This window comes from Seriola aureovittata, chromosome 22 (genome assembly GCF_021018895.1).
Source record: "Seriola aureovittata isolate HTS-2021-v1 ecotype China chromosome 22, ASM2101889v1, whole genome shotgun sequence".
NCBI lineage: Eukaryota > Metazoa > Chordata > Actinopteri > Carangiformes > Carangidae > Seriola > Seriola aureovittata.
In genome coordinates, this window is record NC_079385.1 from 20,417,768 (window position 1) to 20,439,991 (window position 22,224).

Below are 22,224 nucleotides of genomic sequence, written 5' to 3' on the forward strand. Positions count from 1 at the left end.
AATCTCTCTATCTCTGTCTCTCTCTCTCTCCCTCTCTCTCTCCCTCTCTCTCTCTCTCTCTCCCTCCCTCTCTCTCTCTCTCTTTCCCCCTCTCTCTCTCTCTCTCTCCCTCTGATGGGAAATGTGACTGTTTTCTTCTTCTTCTGCAGAACAAAGACGGCAGTGTGAGCGGGCAGCCCACAACCGTTGTTTGCAGCTGCACCCAAACACACACACAATGATGATGATGATGATGATGATGATGATGATGATGAAGGAGTACAGTGCGACCCAGCTGAGCAGAACCACAGCCATGGGAGTCACTGAGGGTAAAAACATCCAGAAACAGCATTATTTATTATTCCACTTATCTCGACCTGCGGTTTAAACTATAATCACACTATTGATTACATTCAATTCATTCAATGAACACAAGCAGATTATTGTGTTATTGCTCCTGTAAACACTGGCTTTGAGCTGGGTGATATTTACTGGTGAAATTGTTTTACACTTGTGTAAATTGTTTGGTATTTGTTTGTGGACTGGACGTGGCGTTTGTGATAATCATGAATTATTCACACGTCATCATTCTCGTTTTCAAATCTTGTTCCATTGAGGCAATTTTCTCTCCATAAAATCTAGTTAATGTTATTTTCTATTTTCTTATTGTGTTGTTCACCCAAAGTCTGAGTCCCGTACTGGGACTACCAGGGGCCCAGGGGCCCAGGGGCCTCAGGGATCAGGAAAATCTGTCTGGAGTCCCTCAGTATTTCATGCTCAAATGCCACAGAGCTCATTGAACAAAAGGACGATATCAAGATGCAAAAATACTACAGAGACACAAAATGACCACAAACAGATACCAAACAAAGGCAAAGAGACACATGTGCTGCCATCTCTTTCAGTCTGGGGTCTTGCTCCTGTGTTAGAGAGGTGGGGGTCCTACACTTGTCTGCACCCAGGGGCCCGTTCTGTCCATGATCTAGTCTTAATACTCTTTCAGAGGCATCTCCATCCTGCAGAGGAAAAGTTGAAAACACTACATTTGGGGAATTTTATGAGACAGAATTAAAAATAAATAAATAAATAAATAATATTGTATATATGTGGACAATCATATCTTTAATCAACAGAGCCGGAGTAGCTGGAGCTTAGTTTGTGTCTCTTTAGTGTCTCAGTCTTTTTACTGAGCTGCATGAAAGACGGAGTGTGTTCCTCCCTAAAACAACACTGCCTTCATGTCCTTCGTGGTGTTTGTGTGTGAGACGGCGTTTATCTCTCTACAAAGCTCCCCTTCAAAGCTGCAGCCATCGCCTCGCCTCTGTGTGAGTGTGTGTGTGTGTGTGTGTGTGTGTGTGTGTCATGAGGAAGATGAGGCAGAGGAGGAGGATGAAGGACAGTGTCACATTTTCAACATTTTTCCAGGTTTACATCATCGTCTCACATTAACACAAGATTTATTCATTTATCGATTGATTCTGTCACTGAATCAATAAATAAATTAATAAATATATCTAATTAATTAACACAAATAAACATCTACATCTAATGTGAGACTGACCTTCATGTAAATCTGATGAGACTCTAGAAAGGAGTATTGAGATCATCTACACTCTGCTGCCATCTAGTGGTGGGATCTGGGAACTGTATGTACTGTAGATGATCCATTTCTTTGATTGATAACTTTAATTTCTAATTTGCAAATTCACACGTATAATACAAAATATAATCATTACCTTAATTATGATTTATTATTATAGGTTAAGATAAGACTTCTGATCCAGGGGGGGAATTCACAAGCTGCAACATCAAACTGATAATACAGAAATAATATAGTCTGATTATATATTGTTCTGGCAGGGACCATGGGAAGATGATAGAGGCACATGAATAACATGTCACATTTACAGCCTTTCATTTAGTTAAAATAGCTTTTAAATGAATGAACTGTATGTTTATGAACGTTGTGATGATCATTTATTAGTAACTTAAACTCCGTGCACAGCTGCATTGGACCGAAAGCTCAACAACTCTGCTTTATATACGGAAGACAAACAGCAGTATGGCCGCAGTGAGCCCCTTCCTGGTTCTGAGTCCAAACTACCTGAAACTGCCTTTAACATCCTTCAAAGAAATAAACTGCCCGATGCCGGAGGTAAGGCTTTAAAATTTACTCTCAGAGCAAAGTGGAGAAAACGATGATTTCTTGATGCTTCATGTGAACAGAGCGACATCTACTGGCCGGAATGTAAAATAACAAACACAAACTAAATATCAGTGTGAGGGAAACCGTGATTGTATTTTATATTCTAAGCATATGTTTGTATATATATATGTGTGTGTGTGTGTGTGTGTGTGTGTGTTGTAACAGTCACAATTGTGAAATGTGCCTTTAAGAGTAACTGCGTTACCTAGATACGAGAGGGTCTGCGTCATCAGCCCGCGCTTTTGTTTTGCTTTGAGCGGCGCACCTTGATGAAAGTGGATGATAGTAACGAGCTCCTTCCTCTCTCCGCTCCTCGAGCGCGAGGCTTCATGTATGAGGAGATAGAACCGAGTTTTTCACCCAAACTAATAATATAAAATGTCATTTTACCAGGAGATTATGAGGCTTCACTGGTTCCGTTTTGATTCACACAGTAACAAGTAACAAGCACATTTTCTTTCACATTCACAAACTTGTATTTTTCAAGCAGATTTATATCACAGGTTTACAAAGGCTAAGCTAAGATAAGCTAAACCAGCTAGCTAAGAAGTCATAAAAATAAAACAATTTTTCAGTCTCATGTATAAAGTCCAGCACCCTGCTTTCATTCCCTCAGTCTGCAATATGAATGCTTACTGTTGCCATGGCAACTGATGCCAATTTAGTAGTTAATGTTAGCTTAGCAAAAGTAATGTTGTGTCATCAGTAATGATAGTTTGTTTATAGGAAGGGCTTATAACATGATGCTCTATATATTATGGTAACAAGCGTGTTGTCCTTGACAACCTACACCTGTATCGTACTCGAGGGTCCTGCTGGTGTTCCCCGAGCTTGGCTTCCACATCAAGGTCAAACAAATCATGCATCACGCTTTTGTTGTGAAAGTGATCGCTCCCTAATCAGGCAGGTTGTACAGCTGATGGTAGGCAGGCGGGTGGTCGGTGAACGTCACCGTCACAGACAGCGGCGCGCTCGGCCTCTTGGCGGCTTTGATCATCTGGTAGATCATCGGTAAAGACAGCACCGCTGCCAGCAGCTGCAGCACGGAAACAGTTCAGAGCTTCTTAGCGATTCTGTGTCGGGATACATTTCTATCTGTCTGTTACTGTTAATTTAAATCAAGATAAGACAATTATTTACAGAGTGACTGACCGTGCTGCGCTCAGGCCCTGTCTTCACATTAAAAACCTTCAACTCACCATCAGGACCACGAGAAGGAAGTGTACGCGCTGTGCGATGTCAGTGTCTGTTCTGATGGAGATCATGATGATGGGGAAGCAGGGCTGAAGATAGAGGACAGAGAAATTACAGGAAAATATACTTTCCCCCTTAAATGTACCTGTGGTGGTGGTGTCCGTCCACACAGGTGGTTTTGGTTTTTATCTGTTAACGTTATGAGACGTGCCTCTGCCTCCGGGCTGATGGGTGAAGGTCTAAATTGATCGATTAAAATTGAATAACACATGAGGCAAAGTGAACTGTTGTCCACTGACCTTTGAGAAGACGGACTTCTTTTGCCAGAAAAGGTTCAACAGAAAGTTCTGAAAGAGAAAACCAAGAGAAACCTTGGTGGTCACACACTTCTGTCTTTAAGCTTCAGACCCTTGACATTGAGAAAAGTTTTTTACGATGTGAGTATATTTTGTCCAGTCCAGGTTTAAAGTTTAGGTTTAGGTTAGGTTGTCTAGTAGTAAATGACCTGTGTGCAGACCTGTGGTATTTCTCATAGAACGGTATAGAAACAGTTATTGTTCAGTTTCCAGCAGCAGTATTGATAAATGTCAGCTGTGTGTTACTCACGCTGTAGTTGACGGTCTGACACAAGCCCTCCACCCCTTCCTTCTCCTCCTGGATGCACAGACAGGAGTCAGGGATTTTGTCCTCCCAGTCTTTGTAGCTGAAAATCCCGCAGCAGCCAAGCTAAACACAAGAGAAGAAGAGCTAGTGCCCCCTACAGACTGCAGCGTGCATGACGCCCCCACAGCGGACTCTGGTTTCGGTCTCGTGTGTGGTTCTTACTATCGACTGCAGACCTTCAACCCAGTTCTTGATGTCGTCTGAGGCCTGATCCAGTGGCAGACGAGAACGCCACCATTCCTCCGTCATGCTCTCCAACTATAAACAAATCAGGTGAAAGACACTTGTGCAGCAGGTAATGATTATTTGGAGGAGTTGGCGTTTGATTTAATGATCAGTCAGAGTCTTCTCTTGTCTGGAGTAAAGATTCAGGGTTCTTACCTGTGGACGGACTGTAGCAGCAGGGACTCCGCCGACATCTCTCACCATCAGCCAACCCACAGTCAGCGAACCTACAGTACAGCCCAGGAACTACAGAGGAAGACAAACACAGAACCACCTCAGTTTCTCAAAGCTGACGTTACATCATCGCCCCCTGCTGGTTCTGATGTGTGAACGACCCTCGACTCAGGTGGATCTGGTCTGGTTGAGAGGAGACCTATAAAGAGGGGGCAGGGACCTGGACTCAGTCTTCCTGTTGTTTTCGTGAAAGGTCTGCTCGTCCTGGCTTTATTTCTGTTCCGACCCGATCCGACAACCGTTGGTGGGTCGGTCTGAGTTTTGGCCGGACCGTCAGTTTGTTGCGGATGTTGATTGTGGTCATTTTATTTAATTTTAGTTTAGTAATAGAGAGAAAGACGGCACGGTGGTAAAGTGGTCAGCTCTGTCGCCTCGCAGCAGGAACATTCTGGGTTTGAACCTTTTTTGGTTCTTGGTTCTGTTGGACTTCTTCTCTTAGAGAGAGTGGAGGTTTGTAGGTTTTCAGTGGACGGCATCACTGAAGTGTCGGTGTCTCCACTCACCACAATCAGAGCCACCAGGTTCCTCTTCAGGCCTCCATAGACTCCCAGGATGCCGATCACCACGATCCCCATGGTAACCACATCGCTCTCCATGATGTGCAGGACGGTGCGGTTGGTTTTCTCAACCTCAACCTGGACGACAGAGAGTTGATTGGTTGATTAGTGCTGTGTAATTAACAGTTGTGTGTGTGTATGTGTGTGTGTGTGTGTGTGTGTGTGTGTGTGTGTGTGTGTGTGCGCCCGGCGTTGGCTTACATCAACGCCTCGATGTAAACAATCTGCGGCTGGAGACGGCAGACCCTGAGAGAGGAGCAGGCAGAGCGTGGCGGTAATCTGAAACGTGAGATGAGAGCACGAGTCAGGGTCTGTGATTGATGCAGCAGGTGACCGTCCAATCACAGCGTAGCGTGTTAGATCGTCCTCTAAGGTCGCAAATCTGGCACTTACTATCCACTTCCTTTTATAATCTACTTGCACTTATTAAACAGACACTTACACCAAGCGTCCTGCTGCACTGAAGCTTTAGTGATGTCCTTCACCCATCACTCACGCCACGTCTCAACAACTACATCTTAAATTCCACTAAGCTGTGATTTATTAGAGTCATTACATTAGAGACTGTTCATGATGAACTGGAAACTGGATGTATGGTCTGGTTGTGGCTGCCGACGCTCACAGAAGTTTTTATTAATGTTGATCTGAGCTCTCATGATCGTATTAGCAGCGGCACTAGGATTTCCTTGTCTCATAAAATGTAATAAATATTTCAGAAGCTAGATGCTCTCGATCCCAGTGTGACTCAGAGAAGCTCCGCCACGCCTTCAGGGCCTTCCTGCTGAAATAATACTCCGCAGCTTTCACAGCACAAATCTTTTTACAGTGAAACAAAGCCACAGGCCCAGACGGTCTGAAAGCCTGTCTGCTGAAAGGTTGGCTCGCTGCTGCCAGAAGTCAGCGAGATTCCCAATAATCAGACCTGTGCGAGTTCTGGCCAGACCTCCACTGGATCCGGTCCAGCGCCGCAGACGCTGCTGTGCTGACACCAGGGTTTTATCGGCGGGTTTTAGCTCAACGACGACACGTCAGTTCAGGGTTAGTTCTCTGGATCAGAGGTGGAGGAGATCAGTGGTTCTCCACCTTTTCCAACCTGAAAGTCTCAATAATGTTGGCGGCCCACATCCGACCCCAGGGAGCCCAAATAATGCTTCTCAGCACTTTTTATTTTAATGACAACGAGTGAAAAGGAGCTTTTTAAATGTCATTTCATTTTAAAACATTCTTTTTATTTAGTATAATAAATAATTTATACATATCATTTTCTTTATAGTTACATATTTTCACCAAATAGTTCAGTTTTGCAAATTATTTGTCGGCCCCCTTTCAGTACCTTCACGGCCGCCCACTGGGCCCTGGGTCACAGGTTGGGAACCACTGGAGTAAAGAATCAGAAAGTGTAAAGAGACGGACCAACACACATTTGTTGATTTTGGGTTTTCATGATTTGGCAAATATTTATGTGTGATGGGTATTCTTCTTTTTTTTTGCTATAAACTTTGTATTTAATACTCGTACGATTAATTGATGATCAGAGCTGCAACAAATTTAAGCCTTTTAATCAAACAAAACCAAATTCTTTCTGGTTCCAGCTTCTTAAATGTCACTTTTCTTTCTCATAAATTACAGTAAACTGAATATTTTAAGGTTTTTGACTTTTAGTGGAACAAAAACAATCAAACTGAAAATATCATTAAGGCCATTTTTTCATAAACAAAATTCAAGTTCAGAGAAATACAGAGTTTGATCCTGATTCATGAATGCACCTGATCTGTTTGACCAGCAGAGGTCGCTCATGCTCCGTCTGTCTCTGCAAATCCTCATGTGTCATCATGACTGTTCTCCTCTGCGCACTTTACATCTTCTGTAGCTTCATCAGTCAAAAAGAGTCTTTTCTTATGTTTTAAAATCCAGTTACTCACCACGATGAAGATGCTGATGATGACGAAGAGATGTCCCACCCAAGTCATGATGCTTCTCCTGCTGCAGAAACACATGTTCACAGATGTTGGTGTGAGTCGTCTGAAATGAGATGAAAGTGAAATGAAGAGTCAGGAGAAGGGAAGGACTTCCTGTTACAGATGGGAGGTGAACGACGCTCCTGAAGATTCACATACAGAGAAGTTCAGTCTCAGAACATTAAACTCCTCTTTTAAAATGAGTCTCAGGTTGTCGAGTCGTCAGCAGACTTTACTCTTTTTATTTCCAGTGTTAGATCAGTTTCTTCTTCTACTCTTTACAGACGGATTGTTTCCTGTTCTTTAATTTATAGAAGCTTTAAGAGCTAAAATTACTGAATAATTCACCATATTGACAATATCTGATATTTAAAAAATGAAATATTGATATTGTATTAATAATACACACGAGATAATATCAGATGTTCGACCTTGTAGATCTTTTATCAGTTCATCTTGTTCCCTTTTCACTCCCCATTAAATATAAATTATTCTCTTTTGTACAGTTGTAACAGACTCTCCACGTCCCTACACTCAAAGTTGAAAAATTAATTTGACTGAATTTTATTTTATTTTTTATGTAATTTAAGTTTTTGATTTAATTAAATTTTTTTCCATATCGCGATAGTATCGTTATCATGAATTCATTCGGCCACAATAATCGTGATCCTGATCCTTTCACTGTGCTTGGATAAGCATGGAAGTGATGCTGCATTCACTGAACTTTGGTAGAATTGGAAAAACGGCACTTGAACCTTCTAATCACCAGATAAACTGCCCTAAATTTGCTAAATTTTTGTGTGTGTTACATATTTGTTGGATTTAATGTGAAACTAGATCTAAACAAATGATGTAAAGCTTCTATAAAATTATCTGAATTTATTGTTTTAGTTTTGAAGGCTTTTTTTCCCGCTCAGATGCTCAAAAGTATGGTTTCAGATATGACTTGAACGCATCATATCAGCTAATTAGCATGTTTCTTAGCAAAAACCCTGAACTGGGAATTATTAATATTCATTAATATGATTAACGCGGTTTAATTCATGAACTATTGTGCAGTGAGTGTAATTATTAATTATGTGAACAAATATTAATATTAAATTAATATATTAAATTAATTTAAATTAATTAATGCTCATTAAAAAAAAACACTTTAATTAAAATGAAACAAAACGTCACTAAAAGTCGTTTTTAATATAAACGTTAACGTAAATCCTCCTCTTCCTCCACCACGCCTTTTCTCCTCCCCTTCCTCTCTTCATCATCATCATCATCATCATCAGCCTCCACCTGGACCTCCTCTCCACACGCGCCTCTCCGTCGTCTCTGAACCTCAGATGGAAAAGAGCTCTGCTCGTCCCCGGAGCTGCTGCTGCTGCAGAGCGGCTCTTCCTGCTTCAGTCAGGCCGCTGTAGGACACCTCAGGGCGGGGAAGCAGCGTCGCAGGGAGGGGGACCCCGGTGTTGGAGCGGATCTCTGGATCTCCGGCAGCGTCTCCTCCCTCCCTCCCTCCCTCCCTCCCTCTGCACGCTGCGGACCCTCAGATAGATGTGCGGAGAAACACACCGGCTCTTTCCCTTTATGCTTCACCACAACGGATAAGTGCTGATTTACCTCGGCCTGAGCCGCAGAGGGAGGAAGAGGAGGAAGAGGAGGATTGGTCACCATGTTTCTGTTCCTGTGTCTGACATGGACACAGCTGCTGATCACAGGTAAGCGTCTGTTGTCTGTCTGCTGCCTCAGACCACCAACAGCAGCAGGGACATGGAGCTGAAGCCGATGGATCATCCTGTTGTTGTGTTAATAGTGAAACCAGCGGCTCCTCTGGTGCTGCTCAGATAAGATTCATGAGCAGAATAACCTCTGTGCCTTCTGCTGGGAATTCATCCTTCACATCAGTGTCTGATTAACCTTAATTCATATTCGTTGCAGCCATGAAATCAGTTGATTTTTGCAGGATATTTCACATTAAAATCCTCAGGTCAGAGGCTCAAACCTTCCACAAGGATGTGACAGGAACATAACAGCAATTATCAGATGGTCATTTTTCATTAAAGGAGAAAGGAGGGTGAAATCCTGCAGAGAAATGCTACAGAATATGTCAGATTTGTTTAGGACGAACGTTCATGACGATGCTGTGAAGGAATTTACTCTGAAACGTGTAAAATGATGAGAGACCTTGAACCTTTAGACTGGAGCCAGATCATTTTAGGGTTTTTTTTTATCTGAGGTAAGAGGAGTTATTTTTACACTGATGAGGTTTAACGGCCAAGATTTTAAAACCGTTAACAGGAAATATTTGATTTTAGCTGCAACCTCCCGTCAGAAAGCAGATTAAAACCTTCAGCATTCTCTGACATTGAACAGCCCTGAAGTCACAGTGAATATACTGACGGTTTAAAACACATGTTGTATTTTCTCTGATTAATTGTTTGTCAGAAAATAGTGAAAAATTACAAATGTCTTGTTTAGTCCGACAAACCCAAAGAGATTCAGTTCACAGATCTGTCAGTCTGTAACGGCTAAAGAGTGTTTTGTGAGGCCACACTGACCTTGACCTTTGACCTTTGACCACCAAAATCTAATCAGTTCAGTCTCGAGTCCGAGTGAATGTTTGTGCCAAATTTGAAGAAGTTCCGTCAAGGTGTTACTGAGACATCGTGTCCACGAGGACGAGACGGACAGAGGGACGACCTGAAAACAATAAAAAGTAAATCAAAGGGAATCAATTTTCTGTCAGACAACAAATTGATTAATCTACTAATCGTTGCAGCTCCAGACTTATGACTTGCAAGTCTTCAGACGTAAATAGTTCTGCATCCAAATGTTTAATTATTTAAACATCTGTTTTCCAGGTGTTATTAAGACTTGAATGTTGACGTCAGCAGTTATGAGAAATCAGAAACCGAGAACTCCCACATGTTGTGAACGCAGCATAAAGGACAGATGTAGAATACCATGACATGACTGCAAAACGCAGGTGATAAATACACGTTCATTTCAAGCTGCAACTAAACATCTTTATCAATTAATCTGCTGATTACTCTCTTGATTAATCGTTGAGTCTGTAAAATGTCAGAAAATCATATCCATCAATCTCTTCCAGTTCAAGGTCAAGTCTTTGGTCCAACATTTAAAACTCAGAAAAAAGCATAAAATATCTGAGAGGCTGAAAATGGAAAAAAGTGAAATGATAAATAATCACAACATTTGTGGCTCTGAGCCTCTCTTCTGATTGGCTCACTGTTTTCTGAGTGATCCAATAAAAATAAAGCAGATTTCATGTAAAAACACTCAGAGAAACCAAATCCTGCAAGGTTTGGATGGTGGGTCCAGGTGGGCGGGGCTTGGTGACTGCTTTGTTGTGACATCACAAAGTTCCAGAAGTCCTGACGGCTGGTTTTAAGGCTCAGTTTCTGAATACAGGCTGTGTGCATTTCTCTGTGGACTGAGGCTTTGATACTTTCACAGTATTAATATAGAAGCTAGAGCTGATCTATAATCACACTACACATGGACACACACCTTTACACTGGAGGAGCTTTAAGTATTTTACTCATTCATGAATGTGTTATATTATTATATCCTTAAAAAACTCAAAGGGAACGTTTTTCTGCATTGATCACTTTTGATGGATTTCAGAAAATACCTGCAGCGTTTTGTTCATCACTATTTCTTTAACTGGAACAAAATATTGAGAGATTGTTGATTTATTCATTTTAATGATACTCACACAGAGACAGACAGAGTCATTTTCTAGTGTGTGTGTTGGGGGAGTGTGTTGTCTGTCTCCCCACAGAGCTACCTGTCAGCCCCTCTCTAACTCTGTCCTGTGATTGGCTGACAGCCCCTGTCCAATCAGGGCACGGCTCAGCTCAGTGTCGTGCATAGCAACCAGGACGCTGTCGCTAGGGAGAAAAGATGCCAGAGACGGAGAGAAGCTGTGTCAGCTCCACAGCCACATCTCTCAGGACTCCTTCAGGGTTTAACCTGATGTTTCCTGTTAGTGGAATATGATTCAGACATTTACTGTTGAGAAACACCAACCAAAGATACTCTTTCATAAACAGGAAGCTCACATGCTTATTCTGTATATTCTGCCTTTTCAAAATAAAGGACCACAGTAGAGTTTTGAAATGAGGCCTCCTGGTTCTGGAGGTTAAAACGCCGTTCATTCATTTCCTCACAGGAAATTGAATCATTGTTAGAAAATATCTGGTTCTTTGATGGAAAAAAGTTTACAAGCATGTGTTCATAAAATCCGCTGGGGAAAGAGTTAACTACAACTCCCAAGATGCATTTCGGCAAGAAGCGTTCAATCAACGAGCTTAAAATCGTCTGGAGAAAACTGAAAACCAAACCTGCACCTTAAATCAGTTCATTGGAAAATTCTGGGTCCGTTTTTTCACAGCAACAACAGTTTTTAGCCGTGTCGTTGGTCTTTCGGAGGACGCGGCGTACGAAGGCGTGGCCCTTTGTAAACCACTGAGGCCGAACAAACCGAAATGAGACGGTCTGGTCTGCGAAGGAATTTCGCTTTGCGTCACCAGCTGTTCCCGCCCTTACCATTGCGTTGCGAAGCGCGGCTCCTGTCGCCTAGCAACCTTGACAACACGTGACTTTTCTTCCCACTTAAACTTGAGTTTTTTTTGGCCGTTGGTCTTAACACCGTTGAACTGAGCTGAAACCCAATACTTACATTCAACAGTGTAATCCTCAGGCTTTCTGTCAGTGTTGTCGGCTTTCGTTACCGGCGCGCAGTGAATCTTGGGATATGTTCGACCAACAGGTGGAACCTTCGTTGCCCTGGAAACGAAGGACGCATTTCTCGACCGCATTCGAAGCAGCTTCTGAAAAGGTTCGGCCCAGTCTCGCCGCTGCGATGTAATCTGTCTTTAGTTGCAGCCTCTGAAGGATGCGGCCCCTGAATTGGGACACAGCTTTTGAGTTTTGAATTCACCCGTTTGGTTTGCGCCCCTCACTGGTGTCTCCATGGCAACAACGCCCATGGGACCCAATTCGGCAAAAACGACGAACGCAGCATGATTTCTCCGAAACAAAGTTGAAATAACTAAAAGTTGCAGCCGTAACGTAAAACCTTCAGGTTCAGTAACATTCAGGATGTTGTTTAAAGAACAAACTGAAATGGGAGGAAAAGATTCATGATTTCTCTCCACATTTATGGTTTTTGGCGAAGCTGCAGCCAAGAAAAATAGTCCTGATTTCAGCAGCCAGACGGGCTGGTAGACACAAGTCGGAGGACGCTGTCACATATTTCTCTCCCTGGCTTCCTCTCAGCGAATCTCCTGCCAAAACAAACGGACAGGCGGTCCGTCAGCTGACGGGGTCGTGGAGGTCGGACCGAAACTCCCAGCATCGTTTCAATCTGCATAAATATTTTATCGGACCTCAAGAATAGTCGGTGTATAGTCATTTGTAGTCACATTAACATATTACAGTGTAGGTGTGAGCAGATATATCTGTTACACCTGTGAACCCAGCACACCGGGATCAGGTCCAGCTCTGGAAGGTTCTGGTCTCTGTTTTCTTTCAGGTCCTCACCGTTCTTCCTGTAGCTGTAAATGTGAAGCGCAGGATGCTGCCGGGAGGGGAAGAAAAAAAAAAACCTGATTCACTCAGTAGGTTTTTTATTTTTTTTTTCTTCTTCTCGCAGGATAAATAAAGACTGAGAATGAATTATGCAGCGTTCACATCCGTCACGGTTGGCTGGGTTCAGTCAGGGGTTTCCTCTCGGCCCGCCTGCAGACTGATGAAAGCCTGAGTCCTGAGCAGAGATGCTGCGACAGACAGATGGGATCTCCTGCTCTCATCTCTCTCTCTCTCTCTCTCTCTCTCTCTCGCTCTGCTGCTGAATGTGCAATTAGACAAAAGAATGAAATGTTTTCTTCTCTCTCGAGTCTTTAAAAACTGATCGTTTGATGAATCCCTCCTCGGTACCTGATATCTGAAGTGTGTGAAGGATGGCGCCTTTTTTTTTTTTGCCTTTAAAAGACCAAAATGCAACAGTAAATGTGCAGGGGTGCAAGAAACACTCATCTACTCATCTTTACTCAAATAAAAGTACTAATACCAATCAAACCAAATAAGAGTCCTGAATTGAAAATGATCCTCAAGTAAAAGTGTTTAAGGAATCAGGAAAATGTACTTTAGGTATTAAAAGTCAAAATACTTAAAGCTCCTCCAGTGTAAAGGTCTGTGTCCATGTGTAGTGTGATTATAGATCAGCTCTAGCTTCTATATTAATACTGTGAAAGTATCAAAGCCTCAGTCCACAGAGAAATGCACACAGCCTGTATTCAGAAACTGAGCCTTAAAACCAGCCGTCAGGACTTCTGGAACTTTGTGATGTCACAACAAAGCAGTCACCAAGCCCCGCCCACCTGGACCCACCATCAGAAGAGAGGTTCAGAGCATCCTCTCTTCTGATTGGCTCACTGACCTGTTGTTACTGGAGCTCCAGAGACTCCAGATTATGGTTTCATCTTCTCCTATCTTATTGATTAGGTAGTTGATTGCTTTGTTTCTAAAAAGACAGAAAAACATGAGAATTGCCGTCACAATTACCCAGAAGTCAAAGCAGCACCTTCACAATGTTTGTTTTGTCCAACCAGCATCAAAACTTCAACATTATTAAAAATGATTTAAAGCAAAAGCAGAAAATCGAAGCTGGAATCATGAAATGTTTGAAATGTTTATAACAAACTCACTTTTTCAGAAATTACAACGAATTTCAAGTCGTGAATCAAAGTTTTATCGTCCCAGCTGTGAAAAACACAAACATATTTCCTCCATGTTTGACATCATCTTCCTCTTCTTCCTCCTTCAGAATCGTCCTCTGGCGATCACGAGCTTCGTCTCTTCCCTTCTCGTCGCTCCAGTCACCTCCGCCCACCTCTGCACCCTCAGCACGACTTGAACCAGCAGCACGATGTGGACGCCTCCCAAAACCACCACCACCGCCACCATCTTCATCATCATCACCACCGGCCGCGGATGCCGGGCGCCCCCTCCGAGTCTCGGTTTCGTCAGGAGGCTGGCGGGCAGCGCACCCTCAATCTGCTGGCGCGGCCGCATCACGAGTTGCAGCCGGAGCACGCCGCCGTATCTGCGCGGCATCTGGTTACCGTGGTGAGTAATCTGCTTCCTGATTGGGTGAGAAAGAAGGGAAGTGGGAGTGTGGCGGGATTGTGATGTTGTCGTCTTGTAAATGTTGTCACTGATGTGGACTGAGCTTCTGTTTATTTGTGATGAACCAGGAATATGAAACGCTCTATTTCCTGTGCAGTTGGGAAATGTAGTTTTATTGTGAAGACACAGCCGCGTTGATGAGAATCACCTGAACTTATCAGGACTGTGACGTTACGGTGTTTTCCACCGCATGGTACCGACTCATCTGCACTCACAAGTTATTTTCACAAGTTTAAAAAATACATCGATGGCCCCTCCCCTTCTGCTACGTAGCCAAGATGGCGACCCCTTGATGGTGAGAAGTGTCCATCATTTTACACTCACATTTCACACACGTGCAGAAAGGTTTCTGAAGCTTAGAGTGAGCTGCTCCACTGTTGCCATCTTGGCAGTTCCTGACTCCTCCCCTAACTCCCATCTAATCCAAAAATGGTCAAAGAGGAGGGGCATGTGTGGAGCCAAGACTTTGGTGCATGCCGGTTTGTAGCAACCATATGCTCACACACCTGTCACTCAAAGAGGCCACGCCCTCAATCCTCCATAACTTTAGTCCTTAATAAAATGTAAACAGGTGAGTTATATAAACAGGTGTCATGAAGGAGGAAATTAGCTTTTGTTGTTGTTTTTGTACCAGGCTGTAAACATGTTTATTTCTGCTGTAAAGTTGGACATTTTAACATGGGAGTCTATGGGGACTGACTCACTGTTGGAGCCAGACTCTAGTGGTCGTTAGAGGAACTGCAGCTTCTGGTTCTTCAGTGTCGGCTTCAGTTTTCAGCGCTTGGTTTTGAGGCGTCATCCAGATACTTGTACACTTGTGTACGCTGCATGTTGCTGCGCTTGTCAACGTGAAAACGCTTGAAATAACAAGTGTGAGTATGAAGGTGTGTGAATTGAGACTCAGCAACGATGTGTGTCTCATTTCAGTGTTGTCAAGGAGATGGAGTCCAATATGAAGTCTGTTAGGATGACTCTGTGTTTTCTGATGCAGCAGCTGGTTCACATCTTTATGTTTGCTTCATCATCATCATCATCAGAGACACAGGACTCCTGTAACGCCTGACGCTCTCAGCCTCAGTTTGACGACCAGCTGAATCCCTGCAGTTGCAGATGAGATATGTGTGTTAGCCGGTGTGAGTGAACGCCGCTGCGGCTCCTCCTGAGGCTCATTAATACGATCGTTTGATCAACGAGGGTCGTCTCCTTCCTCTCAGAGGTCAAAGGCGACTAAAACCGAAGAGGTCAGAGGTCAGAGCAAACAGACCGTCAGTGAGTGATGGACAAGGAGCTGCAGACTCCTCTATCTACAGCGCTCGAGGAGAGATGCTGTGCTCTCTGTTGCCATGGAAACACTAATCATGAGCGTGTGTGTGTGTGTGTGTGTGTGAGACCCACTTACCTACACAATGGGTAGTTACATAACTCATAGATAAACAGCAGCGACCTTCAGAGTGACATTGAGACAGAGACAGACAGACACAGGTATGGACTGGTTGTTAATGAGAGAGGGAGAGAGAGGGAGAGAGGGAGAGAGAGAGAGAGAAACAGAGAGAGAGAGAGAGAGAGAAACAGAGAGAGAGGGAGAGAGAGAGAGAGAGAGAGAGAGAGGGAGAGAGAGACAGAGAGAGAGAGAGAGAGAGAGAGAGAGAGAGAGAGAGACAGAGAGAGAGAGAGAGAGAGAGAGAGAGAGAGAGAGAGAGAGAGAGAGAGAGAGAGGAGAGAGAGACAGAGAGAGAGAGAGAGAGAGAGAGAGAGAGACAGAGAGAGAGAGAGACAGAGAGAGAGGGAGAGAGAGAGACAGAGAGACAGAGAGAGAGAGAGAGAGAGAGGGAGGGAGAGAGAGGGAGAGGTGTCCTAGTTATAAATGGATGTTGAATGTCAGAGAGGAAAAGACCAGAAGCTTTTCTGTTTCTGTCTCAGGAACGTTTTGAGCACCGGGAAAAAAAAATTCAACTATTTCAATAATCAATTATTATCAATAATTACATGAAGCAGTCTGAGTGTCTGAAGAATGAACCTCGGGCCTTTATAACAAATACCATGTTCATTTTCTGGTGTTTTACAAACCAGATGGATCAATAATGAAAGTAATCACTATAATAGACAGAAGGTGCGTTTCCGTTCAGCTGCTTAAAGCGTCATTTGAAACTGAACTTTTAAAACGAGTGATGAAATGATTTGACTAATTAAACTAGTTGATTGACAGAAAATGAATCTGCGTGATAATTGAATAATTGTTGTTTCCAGTTTCTTTGCTTTTCTTTGTCGGACACGATGAAGAACTGAAATCTTGTTGGTTGGACAAAACAAAATAAGACATTTGAAGACGTGACCTTGGACTGTGGACTTCAAAATGAAGAATTGATTAATTAAGGAAGAAATGATCAGGTGATCATGAGTCCACTCGTGTCTTGTGAACTCGCCTCAGAGGAAAGTGTGGAATCAGGACACACCGTCTGAGCCACGTTTATTTTTAGGAGAAATGTAGCAGATCATTAATTTAACTGAATATCTACACGCCTCAACACTCGCCAGCACTCCCACAATCCTCTGCCTCAACAGTCAGAGGTGTCATCAGCACAGATGCATGGTGGGAGTGGAGGCAATCTGGAGAAACCTCGGGTGGAAATGAAAAGACAGACGAGGGATGCTGGGTGTTTCCTGGTTACCTGTCCGTCCGTCTGCTCAGGATCCAGGGGTCCCTCGGGGGGGGGGGGGGGGGGTCACCCTGCACAGCGCCTGATGAATCAAACGCACTCCACGACACCCACACACACTTTGTAGGAGCGCAATGAAAAATTCATTAAGTATCTATATCTGTACTTTGTTGAATAATATATTTATGTTGGAGAAACCTGATGAAGTCACAGAGCTGAACGCCGCACAGACACTGTGACTCCCTGACTCTGTGACGCCGTGACTCTGTGACGCCGTGACGCTGTGACGCCGTGACGCCGTGACTCTGTGACTCTCTGACGCCGTGACGCCGTGACTCTCTGACGCCGTGACTCTCTGACGCCGTGACGCGTGACGCCGTGACTCTGTGACGCCGTGACTCTGTGACTCTGTGACGCGTGACGCCGTGACTCTGTGACGCCCTGACTCTGTGACGCCGTGACGCCGTGACGCCGTGACGCCGTGACTCTGTGACTCTGTGACTCCGTGACTCTGTGACTCTGTGACGCTTTGACGCTGTGACTCTGTGACTCTGTGACTCTGTGACGCTGTGACGCTGTGACGCCGTGACGCCGTGACGCTCTGACTCCGTGACGCTGTGACTCCGTGACTCTGTGACTCTGTGACGCTTTGACGCTGTGACTCTGTGACTCTGTGACGCTGTGACGCTGTGACGCTGTGACGCCGTGACGCCGTGACGCTCTGACTCTGTGACTCTGTGACGCTGTGACTCCGTGACGCTGTGACGCTGTGACGCTGTGACTCTGTGACTCTGTGACGCTGTGACGCTGTGACTCTGTGACGCTGTGACTCTGTGACGCTGTGACGCTGTGACGCTGTGACGCTGTGACTCTGACGCTGTGACTCTGACGCTGTGACTCTGTGACGCTGTGACGCTGTGACTCTGACGCTGTGACTCTGTGACGCTGTGACTCTGTGACGCTGTGACTCTGTGACGCTGTGACGCTGTGACTCTGTGACGCTGTGACGCTGTGACGCTGTGACTCTGTGACTCTGTGACGCTGTGACTCTGTGACGCTGTGACTCTGTGACGCTGTGACTCTGTGACTCTGTGACGCTGTGACGCTGTGACTCTGTGACTCTGTGACGCTGTGACTCTGTGACGCTGTGACTCTGTGACTCTGTGACGCTGTGACTCTGTGACTCTGTGACTCTGTGACGCTGTGACGCTGTGACTCTGTGACGCTGTGACGCTGTGACTCTGTGACTCTGTGACGCTGTGACTCTGTGACGCTGTGACTCTGTGACGCTGTGACTCTGTGACGCTCTGACTCTGTGACTCTGTGACTCTGTGACGCTGTGACGCTGTGACGCTGTGACTCTGTGACGCTGTGACGCTGTGACTCTGTGACTCTGTGACGCTGTGACTCTGTGACTCTGTGACTCTGTGACTCTGTGACTCTGTGACTCTTTGACTCTGTGACTCTGTGACTCTGTGACTCTTTGACTCTTTGACTCTGTGACTCTGTGACTCTGTGACGCTGTGACTCTGTGACGCTGTGACTCTGACGCTGTGACTCTGACGCTGTGACTCTGTGACGCTGTGACACGTTCATCGGTCACACTGGTCTGTTGTTTTCATGAAAGGGAAAAGTTGAGCTTTGATCACAACAACCCAGAAATCCACTAGAGGCCACACAGGACAACATGGCAACCACCCAGCAACAACCTGGAGACGCAAACATTGGTTACAGTGTATCAGCTGCGTAGCAACCGTCTGTCAACACCTTAGCAACCTCCTGACAACACTGCCAGAAAGCAGTTTGCCTGGAAGAGTCTCACTCTCGTGGACCTGATATCTCAGTAACGCCTCGACGCAACTTCTTCTGATGTGGCACAAACATTCACCTGGACTCAAAGATCAGGCGATTAGATTTTGGTGGTCGGAGGTCAAAGGTCACTGTGACCTCACACAGCTGTTTGATATTTTATCAGACTCTGGATAAACAGGGATGTGACCTGGAACTAGTCATGTTATGTTTTTATTTTGCAGACCTGTGTTGCATGAGGCCACAGACTGAATCACATATAGAATAACAGAGACTTAAACAAAGGTCGTTAGTCTGAGAGGAAGCGTCTGTATTTACGATACTACGACTTGATTTTCCTCCCGCTCTTTTCCTCTGCAGCTCTTTCTGCTTTTATCAATGAGAAACCGCTGTGAGGCTCGACACTGGTCTTACGTAACTCTCTTCTGTGTTAATTGACTTTCTGCCCGTGGTCACATGACCCGTCCCTGCGAGCCGCTGCCGTCCCATCACATCACTATGAGATCCACGTCACTGATGGATGGAGGCAGGGAAGAAAGACGGAGGTTTAGGGATTGAAATACGCCTCAAACAGAAAATGATCAGAGGAAAAAGTTTCTCTTTCTGTTCATGCACAAAAAATACACATTTAATAAAAAGAAATAAAAGCTGCGACACTGCAGTGATTAGTAAATTGGCAGAAAAATTATATGCAACTAAATTAATAATTGATTAACTGTTAAAAACATTTTTATGCATAAAAGAAAAAATACTTTTCAGCCTGAAATATTTTCTGTTTTTCTCTCGTATTAAACTGAAAGACATTTGTTGCTGTTTTCTTATTGGGGAACGTAATCAGCAAGTTGCTCTGTATTAATTAGTTTGTATGTTTTATCTATAACACATTAGTAGTATTATATTATTATATTTTCCCATAATGCACCAGTGTTTAGGTGCAAGCTGAAAAGAGGATGGAGCAAGCTTGTGTAAGTCCCAGATGGTCCCCAGTCACCTCCCATCGCTGCATCACACCACATGCCTGCAAGACACTAGAGTGTGTGTGTGTGTGTGTGTGTGTGTGTGTGTGTGTGTGTGTGTTGTGTGTGTGTGCGTGTGTGTATGTGTGTGTATGTGTGTGTGTGTGTGCGTGTGCGTGCGTGTGTGTGAGAGACCCAGCTTGTTGTTGTGTTGTCGGGGAAACGGCAGATCACCTCACGCTCGCTGCGTGTGATGACATCCACCTGTTTTTATGAACGTTTTCTGTTTGTGTGTAAAAACTCGACATTTTGTCACCGAGACACTTTAACGTCACAGAACTTCCTGTGTGAAGTTCATGTCGGAGCGTTAGCTACAACTTTAGCCCGTGTTAGCTTACATTTACTCAGTTGTGAAACTGGCACCATTAAGAAAGGCAGCGCATCACGGACGTACAGACGAGTGTCTCTGCGTTAACGTGACACTGAAGGAAACTTGAACACAGACTTCTGCTGCAGTTTGTTCTGTGATTTCTACATTTACATACATCAGAGATAATTACATCATTGGAAAGTGCAAGTCACTGAGTTTGTAAATACAGTCCAGGCCAGAAGTATCGGGACAGTTGGATATTTGTTGTTCAGGCTGAACTGACTTCAGCTCTCAGACGGTTGGTTTTGTTCGTGTGTGCTCGTCCTGCTGAGAGATGAAATGTCCGGCTCTGGTCTGTTGGACCTGGTGCTTCTGTTGTTACCGTGGTGAATCCTCTGAGGTTCTGGTAGACCTTTTCAGCCTCACTATTATTTTCATTATTACAGAAAATGTAAAGTAATTAGTCAAACTTCATGATCAGCTGGTTATGATCGTTACTATAAAGAGATCTGATTGGCTGAGCGTCGCTGTTTAGTTTGAGTTTTATTTCGTTTTTTAATGAAGGAGCCACAAAAGCAAATGTTTAAAGAGGAAGCGCTAAAATCACAGCAGGAGGGTTCAAACCTCAGCCCACACAGTGTGTGTGTGTGTGTGTGTGTGTGTGTGTGTGTGTGTGTGTGTGTGTGTTTGTTTGTTACACTATTAAATAATTCATATCAGCGGTGTGTGTTACGTCTGCGAGTGGAGGGAACTTTGACGCCACTTCAAACCCACAGAGGGAAACATGATTCATCCCGAACTGTGTGTGTGTGTGTGTGTGTGTGTGTGTGTGTGAGTGTGTGTCTGTGTGTGTGTGTGTGTGTGTGTGTGTGAGCTCAGTTCACTTCTGATAACTGCAGCTTCATGTGCTTCCTGGATTAAAACACATTCTACCTGCACATCATCCGTTTATTTCTGCAGGATTTCGCCGTTTTAAAGACGCTGTGTGGTTTTATAGATCAATACATGGATCAATACATTGATCAATAGCAGCTATTTGCTGCTGTAACCAAGTCATTTTTTTTGAAACTTTGAAACTGTTCAGATAAAGCTGTGACCAATATTTAGATTAGTTGATTAATCAGTCGACTGACAGAAAATGAATCAGTAGCTATTTTATAATCAAATGATCGTAATTCTCTTGTTTTAGCTCCTTTAATGTGAATATTTTCTCTTGATCTTCCATGATTTCCAACAGAAGTCACGGACCCTGAGGTTTACAGACCGTCTCTGGCTTTAGGAAGTCGTGCTGAGCATTTTCCCACCATTTGATCTAATCGATAAATCAAGAAAACAACCTGCAGGTTCATTCAGAATGACAATAATCTTAAATTGCCGCCCCCAGTAACATTAGTGAAATATTAGTTTAGTTATATTTTCCACTGTCGGCCATTAAAACATGATGGAAGGAAGAATAAGAAGGTCTCCTGTCAGACTCAGCTGCTCTGGAGCCGTTTTTTCCTCAAAGGAAGCAACATAAGCGTGAATAATCTAACCTCACGTCAACCCACTCATTCAGCTGTGTGTGTGTGTGTGTGTGTGTGTGTGTGTGTGTGTGTGATGTGGCACGTGCTGCTCACGTTTTTCCCGTCAGCGTTCTGCAGAGAAGCAGCTTCACTAACACGCTGGAGGAAATGACTCGCCGTCGCTGCGACCGCTTCATTCTTCAGGCGTATCCACGGAAACGTAGATTTTTTTCTGTTCATCACTGATCCAGGAAAATAAACAGTGTCAGCCAGTAACACGTGACGTTCACAACAGGAGAACACAGGAAAACCCTGTTGTTTTTCAATCCTTTGGAGATGATAAAAGCTCAGAAAACTCACCATGACAACAAGATGCTGCAGCGATTGGTTGATTAATGGATTCGTTTATCGACTGAAAATTAATTTACTGATGTTCTGATAATCAAAATGATCGATTTTAGTCATTTAGTAAAACACGACTTCCAGCTTCTCTGATCTAAGAACTTGATGCTTCGTCACATATGATGATACATTTCATATTTTGAATTTTGAACTGAACAAAAAAATTTGAAAATGTTGTAACAGCCATTTTCACTATTTTCTGATATTTATAGATGATTTGATGAAACATAATCTTCAGATGAATCAACAGTGAGAATAATGTTTAGCTGCTGCCCTGATGGAAACATAGTGAAAGTGTGT

The 22,224-nt window shown here is 43.9% G+C and overlaps 2 protein-coding genes and 1 long non-coding RNA gene across 4 annotated transcripts in view; 1 reads left to right on the top strand and 2 right to left on the bottom strand.

Moving 5' to 3' along the window:
- Positions 1-2,357: 2,357 nt before the first annotated feature.
- Positions 2,358-7,789, bottom strand: LOC130163424 (uncharacterized). Of its 2 annotated transcripts, none has more exons than XM_056367617.1 (9): positions 6,981-7,789; positions 5,260-5,337; positions 5,005-5,136; positions 4,424-4,513; positions 4,205-4,300; positions 3,986-4,105; positions 3,679-3,726; positions 3,385-3,468; positions 2,358-3,221 (listed from the first exon to the last, which is right to left on the bottom strand). In XM_056367617.1, the coding sequence occupies exons 1-9, from the start codon at positions 7,053-7,055 to the stop codon at positions 3,081-3,083; spliced, it is 864 nt and encodes a 287-aa protein (XP_056223592.1). In that variant the 5' UTR covers positions 7,056-7,789; the 3' UTR covers positions 2,358-3,080. The 2 variants fall into 2 exon arrangements, with proteins under 2 accessions (XP_056223592.1, XP_056223593.1); XM_056367618.1 differs by having other exon boundaries at positions 3,092-3,221; positions 3,338-3,468.
- Positions 7,790-8,301: 512 nt separating this feature from the next.
- Positions 8,302-22,224, top strand: part of LOC130163747 (receptor-type tyrosine-protein phosphatase R-like) — a 34,668-nt gene continuing 20,745 nt past the window's right edge. Inside the window, exons 1-2 of the mRNA XM_056368106.1 lie at positions 8,302-8,728; positions 13,864-14,165. Coding sequence (XP_056224081.1) covers positions 8,683-8,728; positions 13,864-14,165 — 348 coding nt within the window. The 5' untranslated portion in view covers positions 8,302-8,682. The remainder of the gene's footprint in view (positions 8,729-13,863; positions 14,166-22,224) is intronic.
- LOC130163748 (uncharacterized) lies at positions 9,575-13,854 on the bottom strand. Its single transcript, XR_008826517.1, has 3 exons — positions 13,745-13,854; positions 13,477-13,560; positions 9,575-9,710 (listed from the first exon to the last, which is right to left on the bottom strand). It is a non-coding gene; the product is annotated as an uncharacterized LOC130163748 (long non-coding RNA).

Bases quoted from the DNA above. Each gene is read 5' to 3' on its own strand.
- LOC130163424 (XM_056367617.1), bottom strand. From the start codon at position 7,055: ATGTGTTTCTGCAGCAGGAGAAGCATCATGACTTGGGTGGGACATCTC. The intron at 4,514-5,004 runs GTGAGTGGAGAC...CTTCCTCTGTAG, and splicing joins ACCTGGTGGCTCTGATTGTG to TTCCTGGGCTGTACTGTAGG. The intron at 4,301-4,423 runs GTAAGAACCCTG...ATTTGTTTATAG, and splicing joins CTGCTACAGTCCGTCCACAG to TTGGAGAGCATGACGGAGGA.